Source organism: Octodon degus, unplaced genomic scaffold (assembly GCF_000260255.1).
Source record: "Octodon degus isolate 3935 unplaced genomic scaffold, OctDeg1.0 scaffold00312, whole genome shotgun sequence".
Classification (NCBI taxonomy): domain Eukaryota; kingdom Metazoa; phylum Chordata; class Mammalia; order Rodentia; family Octodontidae; genus Octodon; species Octodon degus.
The window spans coordinates 566,974-591,574 of record NW_004524888.1 but is presented as its reverse complement, the minus strand read 5'-3'; the positions used below and the strand labels follow the sequence as shown (position 1 = coordinate 591,574).

The following is a 24,601-nucleotide window of genomic DNA, read 5'->3' as shown; positions in this document are numbered from 1 at the left end:
TGTTTCCCTGGTAACCTATACCTGCTGCTCTTTAATGTGAGCCGGGTCAAGACAGGACAGAAGATCCAATGCTCTGTGCTGCCAGCTGGGATCGAGCCTTGAGACAGAGGCTCTGACTTCCTGGGGCTTGAAAGACTACAACAAAGCTGAAGCACCAGACTTACCAAAACATTAAATACTATATAACGCAGATTACTGTCTCTGCATATCCTCTCTGCATATCACAGAGGTAAATATAGGCCGCCCACCTAGCTCAGCTCACAATGATCACCTACTTCCCACAATTCTCAGTCAATCCTCCTCAAGCCATTCCCCCATTGAATAGAAACCGGGTGAGGCCCTGGGATGCTCTCTTGGTTTCAGAAAGCCATCTTCATGGCTGGACTTAGAGGCCCCTGACTCCCTGATGATTGAAAATATAATTTAGTGTCTTTATTTTCGCTGTGGGTTGCATTGAAAGTGGTAGATTGGAATCAAGTTGATGGGATTCCAATAATGTAAATTTGGGATTACAAATATTGGCTTCTTGGACAGAGACGAGGACCTGAAAGTGTCTCCTACAGTTTCCAATGTCCAACAGACATGAAAACATGCTTTCCTACATAAAAGCCAAAGAAACTCAAATTCAAATGAGAACTAATCTTTTCCTCACCACTGTGGCAAAGGTTAAAAGAAGAAATAGGGCTGGGGCATAGCTCAGAGGCGGAATGCTGGCCAGCATGCACAAGGCCCTGGGTCCCAGCCTCAGCACTGCAAACAAACAAATGAAAACACAAGAACAGGCACGTAAGCAAGGGTGGAGAAATGACTACCTCTGACTTTTCTGGACAGAATCAGGTAAATACTTGAAGAACTGCATGCTGAACATGCCCAGAGTATTTCAGGAAGTTCTCCGGAACCCTGGAGAGCAGCACAAAGTTAAACTACCCATCCCCAGCAATAGGCAATGATTTACCAATCAGGGGACAAACAACAAATGACAGCTACAAGGTACAAAGTGGTTACAATGATGCCATCCTTAAGTAAGGACAGAGAAACCTGAAGTCTTAGCTACTCAGAGGTGAAGCAGGAGAATCACTGGAGCCCAGCCAGAAAAACACAATGAGATCCCTTTTCAAAACAAGAAAAACAATATGAAGATATGCTCCAGATTCAGCAGCAATCAGAAACTATAAAATAGTAGCCAATGACAAGAGTTGGCACTTAGAAGGGACTGGTGTGCTGGATTAACCCATCCATCAGAACAAAAGACTTTCCAGAGAGAGCCAGCCTCATCCCCATTGGATGAATGAAAGAAGTGGAGGTGGGGAGTGAGGTTGGACAGCTTCAAGTTACAGGACCGGGAAGGAGAATCCAGCCTAACTGCACATGCACTTTCACTGAATTGAGCGTGGCATGTGCCCTGAGGCTGGGCTTTGCTCAGCACCATGCATCTGAGGACCACGGCTTCCTGTCAGGGCCAGCCACTGCTCGCTTCCACAGCAGGGAGGTAGTGCAGGCGGGCCTCAGGTCTTGCTGCACGCTGTGGATGGCACAGGAGTTCGCTGCGCTCCAGAAGGCTCAGTGAAGCTGCTCAGCATGATCTTGCACAGGGCTCCTGGGTGCTCACACGCAAGGGGCTCCTCCTTTTGGTTTTCTGGTGTGTGTTTGGGGCACTGACTTTCCTGTCCTCTGCTCGATGTCCCTTAGATTCCTGAGGTTGCCGTAGCCCAGCCAAGCTCCTGCGCACCCAGCCTCTTTAGTTTTCACGTGCCCCCAACTCTTTAGTTTTCATCAGTGGCTTCTCCATCCTTCAGCTGCTTGTGATGCAAACCTTAATGTCCACCTGGGCTCCTTTTCTCAATCCACAACTAATTAACCTACCATCTGTGCTTGGATTTCAAAATGTCTATTCAAGTTATCTAGAGTAGGCTGAATAGTGTTCCCCAAATTATTCATGTCTACTTGGCAGGGGCCACATGGGCTGGCTATGTGCCCAGGTAGGGTCTCCATCTCTGGGACATGCTCCCTATGTCTTATTCCACATCTGAATTCATCAGCATGTCTGCAGGGGGAACTCAGGCTCACAAGCCAAGCCGTCCCTCGCCCAAGTTGTGCCCATGGTATTCATGGGGCACCAGCCCAGGCTGGCAATCTGCTGCCTAGGAGGTGGTGGAAGCAGAGGCTATCCAAGCCCCTCTCCATGGTGGTGACAGTGTAGGGTGGCACTTGGTTCTGGTGGGCTGAGTCACACTGACCTACTTCCCAGCAGTGTAGAGGCCTCCTAGCCTGGAGGTTATGCCCCACCTGAAATGTGGGAGGCTTAAGAAGCTGAGAGCTGGGACCGGGGATACAGCTTAATGGCACAGCTCCTGCCTGGCAAGTACAAGGTCCTGAGTTAGATTCCCAGTACAAAAATGGGGAGGGGGCACGATTGGTGTTTTAAAATAAATTTAAAAATAAAAAAGAAGAAGCGGGGGCTGGTGAGATGGCTCAGTGGTCTAAAGCACCTACTTAGAACAAGCTTAGCAAAGCACAGTGGACCGTGGTTCAATCCCCCAGCACCACATGCCAGTCAGCCCCGCCCCCTGGTGGGCTGAGCTGGCCACACACACGCACACACACACACACACACACACACGTGCGCATAAATAAATAAATAAATAAATAAAATTAAATAAAAAAGAAGAAGCTCAGTAGCCCTCAGGAGTTGGGGTAAGCTCCTGTATGGTCAGGCCATGCAGCTTCCAGATCAGCAAAAACACTGGGTGCCTAATGGGTGCTGGACTATGTAACAGCATTAGCACCCCCTCCTTACAGATGGGGAAACAGGCAGAGCAAGGCTGAATGATATCCCAGGGTCACTGGGCAAGAAAGTGGTAGGGATGGAATTAAGACCCAGTGTACTCAGTGAGGAGTCCCATTCCATAGCCAAGCCCAGGAGGAGAAACTGGCCTGCCTCTGCTTGTCCTGGATAGCCTCAGTGCTAATTCCCCTCCCTGCCATGGCTGCCCACCAGAGAATCCTTCCCTCTCAAAAGCTGAAGGTAGGGACAAGGCCATCATAGGAATCTATACTTCCCAGCCTGCCCTGCAGCTGTGAGCAGCCACGTGACTGCATCTGACCAGTGGGTTGTGAGCACAGTGGTCACGGCTTCTTCTGGGCTGGGGAGTTGGGAGATGTGTGATGACCAATGTCTCAGATCCTAACTAGATGGAAATAAACTCCAGCTAGGGTTTAGCTACTATTTCTGTAGATTTCTTTTGTAAGGAGACTGACTCAAGCCTGACACAAAGCTTGAGGCCCACATCAGTCCAGTGTTCTGTTTAGGCCTCAAGACCCTTCCTAACCCATCCAGCTCTCTGAAGTGACACTAACAATAAACCTAGAGTAAGGTCTATCCTATACTCTGCAGGGGTGAGGACCGCATGCAGAGTGCTTTGGTAGCTTTGGAAACAAAAACAGACTTCAACCTGTGAGGTTCTGAGTCACACATGGCCACAAAGGTGGGGCCCAGGAGAAAGAAATCTGCACTTCACTCCAGCCTGGCACAAATACACCTGGTGCAGGTAAAACACCAAGGCATTTGGAAGGTCCCTAGCACAATGGAAGGAGGGTGGGGATCCTTGGAAATAAGAAATGCCACGCCATTTGCACCCAGGATTCAAGGCTCAAGGACACTTGGGCCACACAGCAGTCAGTAGAGAGCCCCTATCTTGCCAGCCCCTTCAGTATCTATGGAAGGCTAGCCTCAGACCTTGCCAGCACTAATCTCAAATTTCCTTGTTTGTTATTAGCATTTCTATCAACAATAGCAGCACATGCCTGCATGCAATACTCTGTTTAAAAAGCACCCCACACTGTCTCACACAGTGCTCAAAACCAATCCCAAGACAGTGGGGAGAAGACCGCGATTATTACCAGCTAGGCTCAGAGAGGCAGGCTGGTCTGCCCAACACCCAGTGATAGAGGCTGGAGATGCTACGAGACCCAGGGCTTATGATAGCTACGTAAAATGCAGAACAAGAAGTGGGGAGGCAATTTGCTACCTGTAAGGTAGACAAACAGCACACTGGAGGTAGGAGGAGCAGGAGGAGAAGGCAAAGGAGGTGGGGAGGGGGAAGAGGGAGGAGGAGAAGGAGAAAGAGGAAGAGGAGAGAGAGGAGGAGGAGGAGGAAGAGGAGGAAAAGGAAAAATGAACTAGGGGAAAGAAGAAAATGGCTCAAAAACCAAAAAAACAGGTCAATTAGGTAAGAAAAGGAAATGAAATCAGACCAAGGTCTCCATTAGGTGACATGATTTTAAATATAGAAAATCCTCAGAAATCCCCTAAAAACTACTGGAACTAACAAGTTGAGCAACATGGTCAGACACAAGGTCAACATGCAAAGATCAGTTGTGTCTCTGTGTAGCAGCAATAAGCAAACTGAAAATTAAATTAAGAAAATTCCATTTACAGTAGCATCAAAACAAATAAATTACATAAGAATAAATTTAACAAAATTATAATATTCAAACTCTGAAAATTATAAAATATTGTTGGTGTCTGGCAAGCACAAGGTCCTGCGTTCGATTCCTAATACCAAAAAAAGATTGTTGGAATTAAAGCCCTAAATAAAAGAAAAACACCCCATGCTGATGGATCTTAATATTGTTTATAATAGGAATTCAATGGTTCCTTCATTCATGAACTTAATTCTTTCCACAAAGAAATAAACTTAATTCTGGTCCCAAACCAAATTATTCTCAAACCAAATCAAGGTACCAGGACAAAACAATGGGAATAGGACTTTTTTTTGGGGGGAGGGGGGAAATCTAATTCACAGCCAGCCAGGCAGGCCCTATGCTGCTGAGCTATATCCCCAGCCCAATAGTTTTGTTTTGTTTTGTTTTTAGCCCAATAGTTTTGAGTTGGTGCTTGGACAACTGGAAATGATGTTGGATCCCCTACTTCATCCCATTTACTGAAAATTAGCTGGAGAGTTAGCGTAGCGGTTTATGCATCAGGCTCTACGGCGCGATCTCACAGGTTCGAGCCCCATTTACTGAAAATTACTTAAAATGAATCAAAGAGTTACATGTAAAGCCTAAAACTGAAAACCACTTAGAGAGAAACAAAGAGGTTAAATCTTTGTGACCTCAGGCTATGATTCTTGGATATATCAAAGATAAATAACAAAAGAAAAAAGTAGACTTTGTAAAAGCTAAAATCGTTATCTTTCAAAGGATATAATACAGTGAAAAGACAACATCCTGATTGAGAGAAAATATTTGCAAATCATGTATCTGATAAGAAATATTTCTAGAATAAAAGTTATAACTCATTAAATAAATTTTTAAAATGAACAGAGGATCTGAACAGCTGTTTTTGTAAAGTAAGTATACTAATGGCCACCAATAAGTATGTGAAACCATTCTCAACATTAATCTATAAATGTAAATCAAAATCATGATGAGGTACTCTTTCATATTCACCAAGCCAACTATGATGCATCAAAAAGACATAATAAAAATGTTAGGGAGGATGTGGAGAAGCTGGAACCTCGCTCACTACTAGTGTGAATGTAAATTGTACAGTCACTTTAGGTAAAAGGTCTGGTTATGTGTCAAAATAACACACAGAATTACCATACAATCTAGCAATGTACTCTACAGAAATAAAAACATATTTCTACAGGAAAAAAAAAACTACACTGAAACCCAGTATTTTGTGAAATAGGCATTAATAAAATATATTTTAAAACTAGAGATAAAAACAATGTGTATTAAAACGAGATTTTTTTTCACCTGTCTGCCTCTGCTCAAGGAAACTAGCATTCTTGTAGATTGTCACGAGAGGACAATGTGTAATGATCTTAAAAGATAACTTGGTGGTACGGACATCAAAGACCCAGAACTAACAGCTCCACATCTAGTGACCTATCCTGGAGAAACACTTCTTTGGAGATGTGTCCTCTGCTTTGTTGTTTTCGGTCTAAAGCAAACCTACATGTCCATTAGTAGGGGACTGATTAAATAAAATATGATATACCTGTCCCTCTGGGGTGAAGCCACGCTCACACAAAAACTTGGATATAAATGCTCATAGGAGCATTATATTAAATGTTTACAGCCCAAAAGGTGAAACACCCAGACAGGTGTCTGTCAACTAATACATGGCTAACAAATTGTGGAATGTGCTCCATCTATACAATGGAGTACTAGTCAACCATGAAAAGGAAGGAATCACGCATCTATGCTACATGGTTGAATGAGTGCTGAGGACATTGCAAATGAAAAGTCAGACACAAAAAGCCACATATTGTGTGGTTTTTTTTTTTTTTCTTTTTGAGACAAAGTCTTGCTGTGTAGTTCAGGCTGGCCATGAGCTTACTTTGTAGCCCAGGCTGGTCTCAAACTCCCAACAATCCTGCTTCAGTCTCCAGAGTTCTGGGATTACAGGTGTGCCCCACCATGCCCAGCCCTGTGTGACTCTATTTACATAAAGTGTACAGAACTGAAAAAGGCAGAGACAGTAGATTGGTGGCTGCTGGAAGGTGACAGCTAAGAGGCATGGGGCCTTCTTTGGGATGACAAAAAGTCTAAAGTTGGCGTGTTGGTTGCATATCCAAAAACTACTGAACAATATACTTTAAAGGGCTGAGCAGTATGGCTTATGAGTTATAATTCAATAAAACTATTTAAATATACCAAGAGTTGGGGATATAGTTCAGCAGCATAAGCACCTGCCTGGCGAGCAAAAAAAAAAAAAGAAAAAGAAAGAAAGAAAAGAAAAGAAAAGAAAAGAAAAGAAAAGAAAAGAAAAGAAAAGAAAAAGAAACAGAAAACAAATCAAAAGAAAAATATGTCAATTAAGAAATATTTATATTTATGAGCCGGGTGTGACAGCACACACCTATTATTATCCCAGCACTCAGGAGGCTAAGGCAAGAAGATCCACAAACCTGGCTACAAAGTGACCTCCAGCCAGCCTGAACTGCATATTGAGGCCTGGTCTCCAAAAAAACAAAACAAGGGCTGGGGAGATGGCTCAGTGGAATAAGCGCTTCCCTGGCAAGCACAAGGGTCTGAGTTCAATCCCCGGTTCTGCCAAAAAAAAAAAAAAAGAAAAAAGAAAAAAAAAAAGAAAGAAAAGAAAAACAAAACAAAACAAAAATTATATACATATTTAAGGCCAGTGATACTTCCCCCCCTCTTATCTTGATCAGCGCACCAGGATGGAGGAGTGTACAACTTTTGGGGGTGATATTCAGGACAGAGAGGGTCTGCCCTGCCCTTTGGGAGGCTGACACTAACCCAGCACCCCTCTGTGCTAGCACAGTCCTAAACCCCCTGGTCTGGGGTATGTCTGTCAACCTGGGCTGACACCTAGTGGCCCTGGGTCACCCAGCTTTCAGGGATGCAGCTGGGATTTGAACTCTTGGCTTCAGAGTCTGGGCTCTTTTGAACTACTAGCTCTGTCTGCACTCACAACTGTAAGTATAGGAAGGAAGGAAGCTTGACTCGCCAACGAGAGTCATGTTCCATACCCCACCCCTTCACACAAAGTAGCCCCTTCACTTTCTCAGGGTCTTAGCATCTCTGTATATACTGTCCTTCTGGCCAGAGAGGTAGACACAGGATTCTGGATCCACAGCAGACACGGCAGGGCAGCCGTGGGCCAGTTGTGTGGCCCTTCCCCAGCACAGCAGGCAGCCACACTTCCCAGGCCTTGATATAGAGCTGCAACTTCTGCAATCTTCTACAGCTGTGCTGGACAAGGGACCCACCTTTCCTGGCCTACCAGGGGCCAGAGGTTAGGGGCTACATCAGGGAGGCTTGGGAGCCCTTGTAGCTATGTGTCCAGCATGTGGCTGCCCCATGACAGGACTAACAGACTTGAACTGATCCTTTAAAAGCCAAACTAGAGGGCCAGGGAGATAGCTCAGTAGAATAAGCACTCGCCTGGCAAGCACAGGGTCCTGAGTTCAATCCCCGCTACCGCGCAAAAAAAACCCCAAAAAAACAAAACAAAACAAAACAAAAAAAAACCCAGCCAAACTAGAATGTCATCAAGAGAGGACAGATGGATATAGGATCCCACAGGGACAGGGTGAATGTAAAAGTACAGGGAACTGGACTGGGGGTGTGGTTATGAAATCTTTTCTCCTCTGCTGGGTGATTGAAAGAAATAACAAGGCTGGGGGAATTTCCAAGCAGTCTGGGTGCCCTGGAACTAGCCCTTCCCCCCTTCCTGACCAGGAGGCCCCTGGTGAGTGGGAGTGGCTGTCCAACCTCATCCTGGGCCCAGACCTCTGTGTCCCTAAGGCAGCCCGGCCTGGCTTTGAAGTTAGAGGATCTGGGTTAAGGGTTGGCCAGGCCTTATCGGGTCTTACCAGCAAGACCTGGTCTCTTCCTGCCATGGGCCTGCATGCCCACCTGCAAATGCCACACCAGGCAGAGTGGATGAAGACTGGGTGAGATGACTACTGCCCCAGCAACGAAACCACAATCATCAACTTCCCCAAACACATCTTAGAGCAGCATGGACCCAGGGGTAAGAGTGGCTCAGGCAGGGAGACGTCCCAACCAGGCTTGCACTGTCAACAGCCACATCCTGTGCTCTGCGGCCAGGTTCTGCTGTGTGTGTGTGTTGGGTTGGGGGTGCTCGTCCTTAGAAGCAAATGCAGGCCTGAGATATACCGCACGATGTTTGCCTCCTAAACCCGACGGCCGTGTATCTTAAAGCGCAGACTTCCTGCCTGTCATTGAGCCTCACTAATGTGGAGGATGAAGGCTGAGGCCAACAGCCACACACAAAGAAAGTGGATCCTCCCACTGGTCTACCAGAAACCTAGGATGTATCTTCACATTAAAGAAGGAGCCACAGTGCGCAGGGGACGGATGAGTCGTGACCAGGGCCAGACCAGCCTTGCCCCCTTGTGTATTTCAGGTCACCTTCTACCCAGGAAGGCCAGGGGACGTGGCTTCCTATAATCCACCTGCTACACAAGATGCAGCGAGCCCAAGTCACTTGCTGGAAGCCACAGGGAGCAACACTCAGGCTGGGAATGCTCCTGCCGTCTCAGCCACTCTCTACCCTAGGATTTTAGGGCCTGATGTCCAGGACACTGATTCCTTACCTCCTTTGGGGTTCCCTACTTGCACAACAGTGACCTACTCCCCAGTCATAGGAGGAGTGAGTGAATTGTGGAGACCTTAGAGCCGGCACACGGGATCATTGCACAGGTGGGACATTCCAGCCACGTCCCAAGCATCAAAGACATGCTGGGACCAATCCTGTGGCATTCCAGAGAACTTTGCTGCCCATGCTCCCTTCCCCAGTCCATAGCACCTACTCTGCTCCTTGGTCCCCATCTTTCCAGTCCATAGAACCCAGAGTATCTCCATCCCCGAAGCCCCAACTTCCCAGTCCATGGAGTTCTGTACCCATCCCTGGGCCCAGCTCACTTTCTGTATGAAGGAGGCTGAGGCCCACAGACCTGCCTGAGGCCTTACTGACCCCCTACAGATTCAAGGCCAATGGCTACTTCCTACTGACCCCTCAAAGCCTGGGGACCCAGAGCCTCTCCTCATTGACCCCCCTAGCCTAGATGCCCATGGCCTCCCATTTGTCCCCTGCAGCCCAAGTCAAATTTCTCCTGTCCCTCCCTGCTTAAAGTGTCCCAACTGCAGGGACAACCTCTTCCCTGGTGTCTTTGAAGGACCCCAGGTACCTATGAAAACACTTGGCTCCAGGAGGTGTGGCGCCACACTGGAGGTGTTGGCTTGTCTTTCTGTCCTACCCACAGTTCTCTCATGGACACTGGGCCCTGCATGTCGCCCATCCCCTTACTGTGTCTTGTGCTCTGATCCCTTGCTTTCTGGGCCCAGATCTACAGCTTTTTTTTTTTTTTTTACACCTTTATGACCCTTCTTCTTTACCATGTAGAAATAGAGCTTCAAGGAGAAGAAGAGCAGCAGGGAAATGAAGAGACTGGGTTAAATGCCTGCAAGAAACAAAAGATCAACTCAAGGCCCAGCCTGACCTGCTCCTGGATCAGAGCATGGTGGTGAGGACAGATCCACAGCAGGGCCCATGAGTCCCTCGGGCTCTGTCCCCACCTGACACCTTTGGCTAGCCCACCTGCCACTGCTGGGCACACGACTAGATCTGGTGGGGCCCCATCCTTCATCTCTCCCCCCTGCTCATGATGCTAGCCCATGTCTGGGAAAGATCCTTGCTTGTTAATCTTTTATCTGGAACCTTGGACCACAGTCCAGCCACTTCTGTCCTTCCTGCAGTCCACAGGGCCCCGCATCCTGACTTTTTAAATAAGTTCCCTTTTATGCTGGCAGAGGCTGGTTGGGAGGGGCTGGGCGGGCCTCTGAGCCCAACCAGGACTTGGCTGCTGCGAGTTCTGCTCCTGTGCGATAGCACCTTGGGACTCAGGTTCTCCAAATGCACCCTGGGAATCCTTAGGAGGGATTTCTCGGGGTTCAGAGGGGTGACTTAGGCACACACAGGTGCTCTGAGAGCAGGACCCCTAGCACTGGGGACAGCATGTGGCCCCAACACTGAGTGTAGGAGGCTCGACCCTGTAGCTGTGTGTCTTCAGGTAAGTCACTTTCCCTCTCTGTGCCCAACTCTCCAGGGAGGAGTGACATAGGCTTCAAAGTCAGTTTCTCAGGCTGGGATAAATCCAACAGAGGAAAAGTGTTTCCCCAAGTCCCTGGGGTGGGAGAGGACTAGGGCTTCAGAGATCTATGCCTCTTATCTGACAGCACTGCTAGCACCCTGACCAAAGGGAGGCACAGACAGTCTTCCACCGGTAGGTAAGCCTCACACTGGCTTGCACTGGGCCTCAGTTTCTCCTCTGTTCAGTGGGCACAGCCCCACTCACTCTGTGGCTACGGGGGTAGGGCCAGCAGAAGCTGCCTCCTGCTGCCTCCCTTTCCAGGCTTTTCAAGGTCCCTCCTGGGCAGGGCCAGAGGTTGGGCCCTGATGCTGGAACCCTGTGTTCCTGGACAACTTCCCAGACTAGGGAGTACAGGGGCTGCCTTGGGAGCAGGGCCAGGGCGCAGCCATTCAACCACCAGAAATGCATCACCATGGGGTGCTATGTATTGGATCATGCCAAGCTGCGGCTATAGGACCCCAAGCCCTAGCCCCTTACTGCACTGAGTACTTCGTATTAGAGATGAGGGTGCACAGCAGGGATGATAGTGATGCGGTGCTGGCTACCCTGGCAAGTCAAGGGTCCTCTCTAGAGTACACCTGGCTAGTGCACAGCCTGGGAGCCTCTATACACTGCTCACCACTTATAATGGGGAAACTGAGGCACCAGTGGAGTGATCACTCCAGGTCAGAAAGGAAATTGTCACCCTAAACTCCAAACTTCACATCTGAGAAGTGCTCAGGCAGGCTGAGACCCAGGAGTCCCCTAAGGGAGAAGAGTGAGAGCAGATCTTAGGACCCTCCTCCCCCCCACACACAAGGAGTCTGCAGCAAATGGCACTTTGTGTGCAAAGTGTCAGTGTTTCCAGCCACTGCTCGGCCTTAGTCTGACCTGGCAGGTCCCTCCATCCCTTCCTCAAGTGGCTATGGGGAAGGGGCTCCCTTGTGTGAGTACCCAGTTCCTAGGTGACATCAGACCAAAGCTGAACTCCTCAAACACAGAAGCAAAGCACTCCTGACTCGGACAAACTAGGCGCTCTGGGTATTTGGTTAGGGGAGTAGGGGTATCAAACCTAACAAACCAAACATGCTCTGGCTGGGGGAACTCTCAGCTTCTGCTTCACTGAGCAGGAACCAGACCCCACCTCCAAGGACTTAAGCTTCCTCCAGTAGGAGAGCTAAGCGCTAAGCCCAGCCTCCGCGGGGGCCTTGCCACCGAGTGCGCTTCCAGGATGCGGGAGACGTAGGGTTCCGGTTGGGTGGCGTTTCCAAAAGCGCTGGACAGTGCATTGACGGAGCAAAGCCAGAGTTTGAACCCCAGAACCAAGGCAGCCAAGGTGAAACTCCTTTAGCATATTCTTGAACTCGCACCCTTAAAACTAAAAGCCAGCTGCCCTCCTTCCGGATATCTCAGAGCTTCTGAGCACTGATGTCAACCCCAGACCCCGTCAACCACGCAACCATTCCTCTTTCACACTCAGTTTTGCCATCTGTAACGTGGGTCTAGAAGGCTTCACTAGGGAAACCCAAAGATGGCACTGCACTCTGGTGCGGGGAGGGCGCCCCCGCTGGCCCTTGCCGCACCTAGAACTACAGGTCCCACCAGGGGATGCCAGCCCCAACTTCCTGGGGAACCGCGGCACCTGTGCGACGGGGCGCCCGCAGGGGTGGCGGTCGGTGGGGAAGGTGCCCCCTAGCCCTTGTCCCTCGACTTTCTGGTCTGTGAAACAAGCGTAGAACCCCCTATTGGCCCTGCGACCCCGGCCCTCACCTGTGAGGTTCCCCGGGGAGGGCGTGGTGCTCCCGGCACGGCCCCGGGGCCTCGCTCCGCGGCCGAGAGCTGCAGCCCCCGGGTGCATCCTGCGCTCAGCCTAGAGCCCGGCCAGCCGAGATGGGCGTGGCCCGAAGGGGGCGTGACGCTCTGGCCCCGCCCAAGGGCGCCGGCTGGGCACCGATCCCGCCTATCTCTCGGAGCGGGGCGGGCCTTTGGCGATGGCCTCCAGTCCCTCTGATTTCCTCTCCCCACCAAGGTGGTTTATGTAGACCCCGCCCCTCAGGAGCGTGGCTACCCCGAGCGGTCCCTGCTGTTGAAAGCATGATTTAAACTCTTGGGCTACACACAGCCCCGGGGCCCTCCCCTTTTGGCTGACCCCTCCTGCCCAGGTTCACCTGCAAGCAGCCTGCGCGTGGCCCCACTGGGACCAGAGCTGTGGTCCACCCCTTCCTATGGAGCAGGGGAGGTTAGAGCAGAGGTCATGCCAGAGCTGTGGTCCCGCTGGGGAATCCCAGAGTCCTGAGGTGGGAGTGTGCTTGCCAGCTCCAGGGACAGCCGGAGTTTCTGGGTGGTTGGAGGAGGTGGCGGCCAAAGGAACCGAAGGAGAAGGCCTGGCTGGCAGCGCACAGCCAGCGCTGAGGAGTGTGAAGCTGTGATGGACCATGGAGCAGAGTCCCAGCAAGGCAGGCGTCCGCCTGGCCTGTGCTCTCTAAGCCGCAGAGTCGCGGGTTCCTACCACACACGAACACACCCCCTCCCCATCCGGGTTTGTTTTGACCCTGCCACATCGGAAAGAACAGGGTCATCCGCAGGTAACCCCAGATCACACTCCAGACCGCATACACTCCAGACCGCATGCTGGGACCCCAGATTTCCCTGCCAAATGGCCCTGAGCCCACCACTTGGGTTTGCGCAGCCCCCTCCCTGACTTTCCTCGCCCATGCATTAGGAGGATCGCCTTCTAGAGGCCCAGCAGTGGGGCTGGGAGAGGAGGTCTGGGGGCACCCCTTGGATTATTAAATCCAAGGAGATGGAGCTTTGACTTTCTTTTCTTTTTCTCTTTCTTTCTTTTTATTTTCGCAGAATCGGGGATTGAACTCATGCCCTTGCGCTTATTCTACTGAGCCATTTTCCCGGCCCCCTGGAGCTTTGACTTTTAGTACCACCGTTTTGTTTGGTCTCCCCCCCCCCCGCCCCCCAAGACAAGGTCTCACTAAGCAGTTCAGCCTGGATGTTAACTCAACTCTGTAACCCATGCTTGCTTCAAGCTTGTGGTGATCCTCCTGTCTCAGGCTCCCAGGTGCTGGGATTACAGGTGTGCTCTGGGACACCGGGCTCCAACACCATCACTTCTTGGGTCAGGTCTCCAGAAGGACCATCAAGGACCTAACAAAGAATTACAGCGTGAGACCAGGGTATGGGAAAGGCTGCATTTCTTCAAAGCTTCAAGGGAGCATCTTTCCCTGTCCGCTCTAGTCTTCCCACAGCACTCTTTGTTTGCATGCTTCTCTGGGCTTCTTTTCCTCTTAAAGGATACCAATTTGTGTGTGTGTGTGTGTGTGTGTGTGTGTGTGTGTGTGTGTGTTTGGTATTTGGTATTTGGTACAGGGTTTCATTATGCAACTCAGACTCATAGTGATCTTCCTGTTTTCAGCCTCCCCAGCACTGGGATTACAGGCATGCTCCACCACTCTGAGTCTCAGTGGCCAGCTCAGCATGCCCAGAATTGGGACCAGCGCAGCACGTGGTACTGGGGAGTGAACCCCAGTCCCTGTGCTCACCTAAGCAGGCACTCAGTCTGTTGAGCTATCTTGCTGGCCCTGGATACCAGTTATTTTGGATTAGGGTAGGGTCTACCTACCCTAAGTTAGGACCTTATCCTAACTTGATTACATCTTAGAAAACTATTCTCAAATAAAGTCACAGTCACAGGTTCTAAAGGTTAGGACTTCAAAATGTGCAGTTCAGTCTCTGACAAGTGGTCTCAGGGGAACAGAGCATGTTCACCTGAGTGACTGTGGCTTCATTTGCATGCCTGACTGCTCAGGTGTGGGATGCTGGGCCCCTCTCTGGCTTGTCAGGACAGCAGGGCTGGCCCAAGGATCCATGTCATATTTTACAGGAAGCTGCACACCTCGTGGTACCTCAACATCCCCTTGCCACCAAAGCCATGTTCATAAGCAGTGGGAAGGCCTATTTGTGCCCCAGTCCATGCTGTCTGTCTGGCTTTCCTGGGACTTCTGCTGTGGCCTATTCACTCAAACCACATGCAGGCAGGGAACCTGAGGCCCACCGAGGGAAAGATCCTGTCACACCAATGACAGTAGACTGCTGCTTCAGGGAGGAGGTGCTGACTGATGGGACTCATGGCCCTCTGGGCAGGATTGGTGCCTTTGCTCTGAGCCTTAAAGTTCCGACCTGAATAGTGGCATCTACCAGGGTTAGTAAGAGATTATAGGCTGTGACATCAGGTGCAGGTTGGAGTGAAAGGTTCAGATCCTTGTACTATCCTATGTCCAGCCTCATGGGAGCAGTGCCTAGGCTATGTGTCCCCTCCAGGCTTTTAATATAAGGTGTATGATACAAAACCTCCAAATAATATAAGGGAAATAGAAGTCCCAACTTGCTAGAGGTCTGGTGGGATATGGTGAGTTCTTTATCTCTAAAACTGAAAAATGAATTCAAGAACAATGGAGGTTAAGAGAAGTAAGTATTTATTGAGAGAAAGAAAAACTTCTAAGAGGGACAGAATGGGACCAAGTGGGTGGTCTGCTTCCCAAGTGAGTTTTATAGCACAGGATCACGAGGTGAGGCAGGTCTAACGTGGGACAGAACTATAATCAAGGAATAAGATGACAAGTATAGTCACTTAGATAACATTGATCTAATATGAAATCTTAGGATGGGTGTGAGGTGGGACAAGACTATGGTGAACCAATAAGATTAAAAGTATAGTGACTTGGGTAATATTGATTAAATGAGGATCCAGTGGGGAAGCAAATCACACAGCATGCACACAGGGATTGACAAGGACTTTCTTGGAAGGAGTGGGTTAAGGATGTTTGGTCCTCCATCCCAAGGTGATTGATTGGTGCTTATTTAGAATAGCAATGCTGCTGTTCATCCCTAGAGGAGGCCTGACCTTCAACAAATGCATCTCCACCACAGCTGTCTTCTGCACTGACCTCTCAAGGACCTGGTTCTGCCTGACTGCCTATAATATTTCTAAATAACTTAGCTATCTATAGTGCTTTAACCTCCTCTTCCAGAGAGGCCTCCTTGATCCTGTGCCCTGGCAGTGCCATCTTGAACCACTATCCTCCAGCCTGACAAGCCTGTGTCATTTCCACCCTGGTAGGAGCAGAGGAAGCTGGAAGGAAGGTGTGGGCTGCTGTCCAAGGAGGCAGGAATGAGGCACAGAACCTGGGACCTGGCAAAAGCCACAGTTGCCCTGGATCTCGGTTTGAATCTAGGAGTATGTGGGACTCTTGGGGGTCTCTGTTGGATGAGAGAAGAGGTAGGATGAATCCAGGGTGGCAGGCAAGCCCGGGATATCAGCACTTTTCTGCAAAATGGGTATTGTGTGCTGCCAGGGGTAACCGGGGAATGGGAGGGCCTGGCCAGGGCTCTGCAATTGGCTGAGGTACAGAGTCACCAGAAAGTCTTCCTGGAGTCTCTAATCACCAACCTCAGCACCTACAGGCCCTGTGTCCTAGGAGATTCACCCCATGTTGGTGGTAAAGCTCTTGGTGGGATAGCTTTCCTTAAGTTGCATAATCATTACATAAATTTAAACTCTTATTTTAGTACTTTATTTTTTGTTGTGCTAGGGATCAAACCCAGGGCCTTGTACATGCCAAACAAGCATTCTCTCACTGAATTGTACTGTAGCTCAATAAAGCACTTTTAAAAAATTATTGATTTTAGTTTTTAGTCAATAAAAAACTGAGATTTCATTCTGAAAACCTTTTACAGTGGAGCAAGTACGGAAAGTTCCAATGCCAAAGAGTAAGAGTCAAAGAGACAAAGGACTCAGGGGCTTCCTCTTTTCAAAATATATTAATTTTCAAAATTAAAAGGAACTTAAAATATTACAAAAATTTATAGCTCCAACAGCTGGATCTTTGTGAAGAAAAAAAATTCCCCAATGTATTTCTGCCCAGTGACCAGTGACTTGGAGCCCTCCAGGGTAAAGCTAATCCTGCTGTTATAGATAGCTAAGTCAGTTAGATCTACTATAGGCAGTCAGACAAGGCTGGGGTCTTGAGATTTCAGTGCAGAAGACAACTGTGGGCGGGGTGCATTCACTGAAGGTCAGGTCTCTCAGGTCAGAGAGGACCTACTACACCCAAATACTTCCCTTAGGGATGTACAGCAGACTGCTATTCCATGTAGGCATCAATCACCTTGGATAGGGGACCATAACCTCCCTAACCTATCCCTTCCAAGAAAGTCCTTGCTGGGTATTATAATTGACTCATTGTGTCAACTTGAACAGTTCAGGTTAACTAAGTAACTCAGCAGGGGTGCAGGGTCCTTATTTTGTAATTATCCTGACCTGTGCAAGAGTGGGGACCTGCAGCCTGCACACAATATAAAGGAGGAAAAGAGGCTTGCTTCTCCCTCCTGCTCTTGTTGCTTTGTTGTCTTCTGCCATCTTGAACTGCCATGTGCCACCCTGCCTTGGAGCCAGCTGAGTCTGGACTGAAATCTCCACAAACTGTGAGCTAAGTAAACTTTTCCTTCCTTAATTCTGGGTGTCAGGTCTTTTGTCTTAGCCACCAGAGAAAAGTAAGCAAGACAATTGTCCCAAAAGGACTTGCTTCCTCTTTGGATTCCCCATCTAATCAATATTACCTAAGTGACTATATTCATATTCTTATTGGTAGACTATAGCTTTGTCCCACCTTACACTCCCCTCCCCTTGTGATTTTATGCTATAAAATTCCCTTGAAAAGTGGGTTTGTGGCCACCTACTCAGGACTCCCTTCTTTAGACAGAATCTTTCTCTCAATAAACATTTTCCTCTTTCTTTCTTTCTTTCTTTCTTTCTTTCTTTCTTTCTTTCTTTCTTTCTTTCTTTCTTTCTTTCTTGTACTGGGAATCAAACTCAGGACCTTGCTTTTTGCAGGTAGGTGCTTGTGCTGCTAAGCTATGTCCCTGGTCCAATAATTCCCACCCTTAATCTCTTGTGGATGAAGCCTGGCAGAGGAGGTCAGGTTTTGGGTGATCTTTCCTACTGTCTTTGCCTCTTTTCTGTATTCATTACTATGAGTATGTGTATGCTTTCTAATCAGAAAACACAGATTTTTCAATGCTTCATAAATGTAAACAATTACAAATGTTCCCAAGGCCATTCTGATTTGCACTAATCCGAAAAGATACAGGCTGACATCTCATGTCACCAAGGGGAAACTGAGACTCAAGAGAAGGAAACTGGCACAAGGTCGTCGGGACAATAGGATTACACCTAGTTGCTGTGATCTAAGGAGTCCCCTGCTAAGCATAGAGTTCCAGGTAGTGGGTCTGCATTTTCCTTGGCTCAGAGCTGCTCACAGCTAAGCTGGGAGGTAAGAAGGTGCCCAGGTGGGTCAAGGGCAACCACAGATTTAATGCTCAGGAGCCCATTAAGCTTCTTTGCTCCCTATCACCTGCCCAGCAAGCCAGGCTAGCCCCCAGGGCCTGGTCACTGGAGAAGCACCTGCCTCCTCCCTCTCTAGGCTTCCCTGTGGGTCCCCCCTGACCTCTGCAGGACAGGAGTTTCTCAGTCCTAGTAAGCTTCAGTAGTCCCCGTTCTATTCCAATCCTGCCTCTTCACTAATTCTGGCTCTGCCCCACCAGGCTTGTTGTCAGTGAAGCCTCCCCCCTCAACTCTCTGAGATTCAATCTGTTCCCAACTCCCTCCCTGTCAAAAAGAGTTGAACCCATAGGTCCTAACAGGATGGAGCAGTCACACCTGCTGAGTACCTTGGGAGGACTTCCTGAGGCCTCCTCTGTGATGGGGGTGATTTTTATGTCCTGTACCCTAGAGGTTCATCCAAAGGGAAACAGCAGAGACTCAGTCTCAGGGAGCTGCTTAGAGGTCTATTGTTTTACAAGAGGAAACTGAGGCTAAGGGTCTGCCCCAAGTAGCAGCTCACCCCAGGCCAGAGCTGGGGCTTTGGGTCTATCTGGGCTTTGCCTGTGAGAACTGGGTTCTCTTTGGCTCAGTTTCCCCACCCACAAAGCTGACAGGTTCAGATTCCTGCCTCCAGGAGGAGCTGCGGTGTTTTTCTGGGTGTGGAGCCCATGGTGAATAGCACCTAGCCACCATCTCTGGAGGAAAGTGGAGGGTAAGGAGGGCAGGCTGTGGGCTCTGTGTCTACGCTGGGTCCTCACCCAGCTGCTTGGATGGGGCCTTACTATCCCTACTTTATATAAAGTTTTAGTTACTTTTTTTTGTTGCTGAGACAAAATACCCAACACCCAAAATTAAAGGAGGAAATGTTTATTTCAGCTCACAGCTGGCAAAGGTTTCAGTCCCTAGTCACCTTTTTCCAAGGCAGGGTGGCTCGGTAGAGGGGCATCATAGAGGAGAAACAGTTCATGGCAAAGCAGAGCAGGCAGAAGGCAGGAGAAGCAGCAAAGGAGAAGCAGCAGCAGGGAGTGACGGCAGCAGCCCTCTCTCTGTCCCTTAAATTCCAACCAGGTTACCCACCTTTAGGGCAGGTAGCACTCACACCAAGGGTGGGGCACTCTTAATCCCAACATGGAACATTGAACACCAGCACGGAATCCTTTATCCTAGCATTACACAAACCAGACCCAGCACCTCTGAAGAGTGCCACCTATAACCACAGGAGGGTTTGGGGGGACAACTAGATACAAGCTGTAACAGATGGGAACCTGAACTCAGACTTGTGAGTCCAATGTTTACTATGTGTATACTTTAGTCATTTGCAAGGAATAAAAACCTAGCTTGAACCCATTCCATTAGAGAAGCCAAGACCCTCCTTCTCAGAGCCACTAAAACTCTTCCAGCCAGCAGCAGGAAGAGGTGACTCTGTTCACCTTACCTTGCCTGTTCCACTACAAGGCTCTTTCCTCCATACCCCTGCCCCCTGACTAACCAGGGTTTCCATGTATGGCCTCCATAACATGGCATGACCCTCCCTGACAGAGACATGGGCATCGCACTGTTTCCACTGATAGTTGTCTTCTTATCTGTTGGCCATACCATGCTGAATAACAATAACCTGAATGATTTAAGCAGATTCAAGGGTGGGATGCAGCTCAAAGTTAGGGCACTTGCCTAGCATATGTGAGGTTCCAAGCTTGATCCTCAGCAGTAAGTACACACACACACACACACACACACACACACACACATCCAAAGGCCGTCTGTCCATGCAAAAGGAAAGCAGGCAACCGTTGGAGCTGGTAGCTATTGCCCCTTCCCTTGCCCCACAGGTACGGTGATACTGAGCTGAATGTTCTCCATTGTGAGAAGCCAGACTGGTAGAACATGTGGAACATGATCTCATAGAGCATTCATATCAGATAAATCTACTTCCTAATGGTTTTGCTGCAGGAAAACAGAGCCTTGGGCACACAATAAAAGCCCCAATGTCCCCATGATAGGTGATATAAGTGCCTGCTTCTTCTTTACTCATGGCAGTGTCAGCCTCACTTTATTCTTCCTTCCATGTGCTAACAAAACTGATTAAGATTTCCAGCCAGGTGTGTTAGTGAATTCCTGTTATCCTAACACTCTGGAAGATTGAGGCAGGAGGATCCAAAATTTGAGCTTAGCCTGGGCAATTTAAGATATGTAAGCATAGAACTGATTCCATTTCCTAATAATCCGATTCACTCCTGCTTCCTTGAAACCATTCACAATTACCTGATACAAGCCCAGGTAAGGATCTCGTTTCCCCTCACACTGTCTTCTGAAGATGCCAGGCTTTCCCACGGCATGTGTGTTCCCAGCCAGCACATCGATGAGCTCATCTCTAACTTCCACTGTAGTTCTAGGGGCAGTGGTGGCGAACCTGTGGCATGTGTGCTGCAGCACACCGCTTATATCATTGAAAGCCCAAAAAGGTTTGCCATATTGTTTTGGGTCTTTGGGAGGATAGAGAGGCAGCTCCCGGAGTCCCTTGTCAGACTGAGTTCCAGTTGTTTCCTGACCTTAGCTACTTGATCACAAACTCTGTGTGTTAGTGTTGGTTCTGGTCCCCTTTTCATGATTGACAAAATACCGAGAGGGAAAACTTATAAGGAAGAAAGGTTTACTTCTTTCTGCTCAGTCTAAGCCACCATTACTTGTGGTCACCATCCTGTCTCTTTCTCAGAGGCTTGCTCTTACTCAGTGGAGTGCATTTCTTTTCCTACCTTTCATAAATGTAAAACTTCACTACCTTTTGTGTGTGTCTTTTCCAATTCTTTGTCTGGGACCACAAGCTCCTGGAACAACTCTCTGGAAGAGCCCATAGCAGTCCAGAATGTTGGTAATAACTTCATGACAGCCAGGAAGCAGACAGCCAGGGTCCCAATAGCCCCATTAAGGAGACACCCCAAACATTTAAGTTCCTTCTCCACTTTCTAAATGGTAAGAAACAGTACCACTGCTTAGCAAAGAAGCCTTACATATGGCCTTTCGGGGGACACATACACAAACCACAGCAGTGGGCTGTTGGAATAAAGTTACATTAAAAAAAAAAGTCTCACACACTGAGGCCTTACAATGATAGCAGAGTCCTAGGCATTCTTTAGCCTGCCACTGAGCCACTCCTGTCTCTACTTTACTGCTACATTTCCATGAGTCTTCTCTTGTTATCAGAACATCAATTATTAGATTTAGGGTCTATCATAATTCAGTGCCATCTCTTCTAAACTAACTGATAGGTTCTGACCCTAATATAAATTGCTGAATTATTATGGTGGTCACTTGACATGGATAAAGCCCTAAAACACCAGCTGATCTTCCCAGAGACCACATCCCCCTTCTTCCCCTCCCCAATCCTGGATAGAGTTTCTTTTTACTTTCCCATGCCACAAGGGAGACCCCAGTCAGCTCCTTAGGCGTCACTGAACCTGCCCCTCAAACTCTGCCCCGGCATCTGTAAAGTCTCCGCTTCCCTGTCTCAGCCCAGAGGGTCTTCCCACCTCCCTTAGATTCTGTGTTTTCAGAGTCAATAAAGTCCTCTTTTACCTTTTCTGTCTGTTTACTCTGCCACTGAAAAACCTAACACTAATCACATCTGCAAAGCCTATATTTATAAATAAAGCCACATTCTGACATTATGAGTGAACATGCATTTTGTAGGGACACTATTCAATCCTTTACATTCTGACTTCCCCAGCCAAGTCACATTGGTTCTATGTTAAAAATACATTCACCCATTCTTCAGAGTCTTAATTCATTCCACAAGGGAGAAAACCAAAAGGATAAAGGGGTCTGTTATGGTTTAGATATATGTGCCTCTCCTAGGCTGTGTGTTTCCAGGAGATACAGTTGGGAGGTGTTAGAACCCTTAGGACGTGGGACCTACTTAAAGGGCTTTAGGTCACTAGGACTATGGGGCCCCAGTCTTTTCCTTCTTCCCTCTTACTTCCTGGTCATGAGGTGAGCAGTTTGCTTGGCCATTGCCACCTGACACGCCCACCAGAGACTCAAAACAATGGGTCTACCTAGTCTTCCACTACAATCTCCACAAGTAACCATTTCCTCTCTTTAAGTTAATTATCTCAGGCATCTTTATTGTAGAAATGGAAAACTAATGAACTCTGGCCAATAGTCATATACAAATCTGAGATCCAGTAGGCAAGTTCATTAATTTCTGTGGCCCCTGAGAATGATTCTCTGTGGCTTAATACTCTTGTCTTCTGGGCCTAGTGGTGGCCCTGCTCCCAGGGGCTTTGGGAGAGCAGTGGCTCTGCTTTCTGCATTCATGGTTCTGCCCTCCAAGTCATTCTTCCCTTAGCTCATCCACTTCTGTGTTTTTTGGTCCAGGCTGGCAATGTTTCTGCTGGGTGACCTCAGAAATCCCTGTGTACTTCATAGGCATTCACATCGTCAGACAAGAGGCCCCTCCACAGATCGTCTCTGGAGAGCCCCATTGCTGTTCTTCAATTCTGAAATGACTGATTGTGTCTATGAGTTACATCCCCAGTCTCATCAACAAAATATCTAGCAACTCTGTCCAGGCTGTCTTCAGTCCACACTTTCTAACCAGCGAGTTTCCTAATTTTAGCAATTTTAACAGGCAGAGGGCCTCCCAAAGCACCAAGAGACAGTTCCTTTTTGCTTAACACTTCCTTCCTCAATTTATTTTTCCCCTCAACTGTTACCACAAGCAACAAGGAAAGACCGGACTGTGTATTTCACACTTTGGAAATCTCCTTGGCTAAATATCCAAGGTCATTGCTCATGAGTTCTACTTTCCACCCAACACTAGAAGCCAGCTCAGCCACTCTGGAACAAAGATCGGTTTTTTTCCCCGTATTCAACAGTATGTTCCTCCCCAGGCCCTCAAAGCATGTTAGCATTCACATTTCTACCTACATTCTCTTTGAATGTAGGTAGGACTAAGACCCTACAGTCCTCCTTTCTTTCTAAAGCCTCACAAGGAGCATGTTAAGTGAAGGCCCACATTCCCACCCACAGTCACTGGAAAACAATCTCAGTGGCTTAGTCCACTTTGTTTTGGAACATCCAAATACCACAGACTAGATAATTTATAAACAATAGAAAATTTCTCATGGTTGTGAAGGCTAAAAAGTCCAGTGTTGAAGTGCTGGCATCTGATAAGGGCCTTTTTTATTGCATTGAAATGTGATAGAAGGTTTCATGCGGCAGGAGGACAGAAGGAGAGACAGAGAGAGAGAGAGTGGCTCACCACATCCTCTGTGAGAACAGTATTCATTCACAAGGGCAGTTTCTATGCCTGAATCATCCCTTTAAAATCTACCTTTGAACACTGCTAGCATGGTGATTAAGTTTCCAATAGATGCCTTTGGGAGGACACTTTCAAGTCATAGAACTAGGCTTTTGCCAACAGATCTCTTGCATTAGATTTTTTTTTTTTTTTTTTTGATACTGGGGATTGTTGAACTCAGGACCCTGTGCTTGCTAGGCAAGCACTTATTCTACTGAGCTATCTCCCCAGGCCACATCAGGCTATTTTTTGAAACTATAATGAAATACCTAAAGCAGGCTGTTGTGGCTTGTGTCTAGCTGTCCCCCTCAAATCCTCATGCAGTCTTAGGTTTTCATTAGAGGTGGGTGAATCTAGAGTTCGTGATTGATTCAAGGTCCAATGCTAGGATTAAGGGTGCGAGTGCTATATCTGCTCTAGGACAGGAAGCCTGCATACAATACAAGGGAGGGGGTTAGGATAGATATATAGTTACATTCTCTTAATGAATAGAGGGATTTGTTCTAATGGTGTTGGTAAATAGGATATCATGTCCGCATCTTGTACAGCAATTAACCACTAGGAAGAATGTATGCAATGTGTTGACTATTGAAACTGTTCTACCAATTTAATTTGAAACTGTGTCATTGCTATTTGTTTATCAATAAAATTATGGAAAAAATACAAGGGAGGGAAACAGGCTTGTCTCTCCCTCATCTCTTGTTGGTTTTTCTGTCCTCTGCTGCCATGCACTGTTCTCTTCTGCCATGTGCCATCCTACCTTGGAGCCAGCATATTATGGACTGAAACCTCTACAAACTGTGGGCTATATAAACCCTTCCTTCCTTAGGTGTTGAGTATTTTGTGACAGCAACAAGAAAAGTCGGTAGGACACAAGCTAACTTTGTGAAGAAAAGAAGTTTACTTAGTTGGCGGCTGTTCTGGAGTTCAAGGGCATGATAGCAGCATCAGCTCAGCTCTGATGAGGACCTCTGGTGGACAGAAGAGTTGCTCCTTCGAGAAGATCATGCCTCAAAGCAGAGGCTGGAGTCCCACAGTTCCTTCCAAGAGTGCACCCCACAATGACCTAAGGACCTCCTGGTAGGTTCTCTCTCTTAAACATCCTGTCTCCCACCACCACACTCAAGACTAAGCCTTCAAGGTGCAAATCTTTGGGTGTTAAGAAACATCCAAACCACAGCATGCCTCAAAACTCTTTCATCGAGTCCCAGCCCAGGCTCAGCGTGGGCCGGACCCTCTCCCACCCCCTCGGGCCGCCCCCCACCACTACGC

General features: G+C 48.1%; 1 protein-coding gene across 1 annotated transcript in view; it reads right to left on the bottom strand.

Annotated features, from left to right (window-relative positions):
• Positions 1–12,526, bottom strand: part of Susd3 (sushi domain containing 3) — a 20,152-nt gene extending 7,626 nt beyond the window's left edge. Inside the window, exon 1 of the mRNA XM_004647568.2 lies at positions 12,408–12,526. Within this exon, the coding sequence (XP_004647625.1) occupies positions 12,408–12,495 (88 nt within the window). The 5' untranslated portion in view covers positions 12,496–12,526. The remainder of the gene's footprint in view (positions 1–12,407) is intronic.
• Between the last annotated feature and the right edge of the window lie 12,075 nt (positions 12,527–24,601).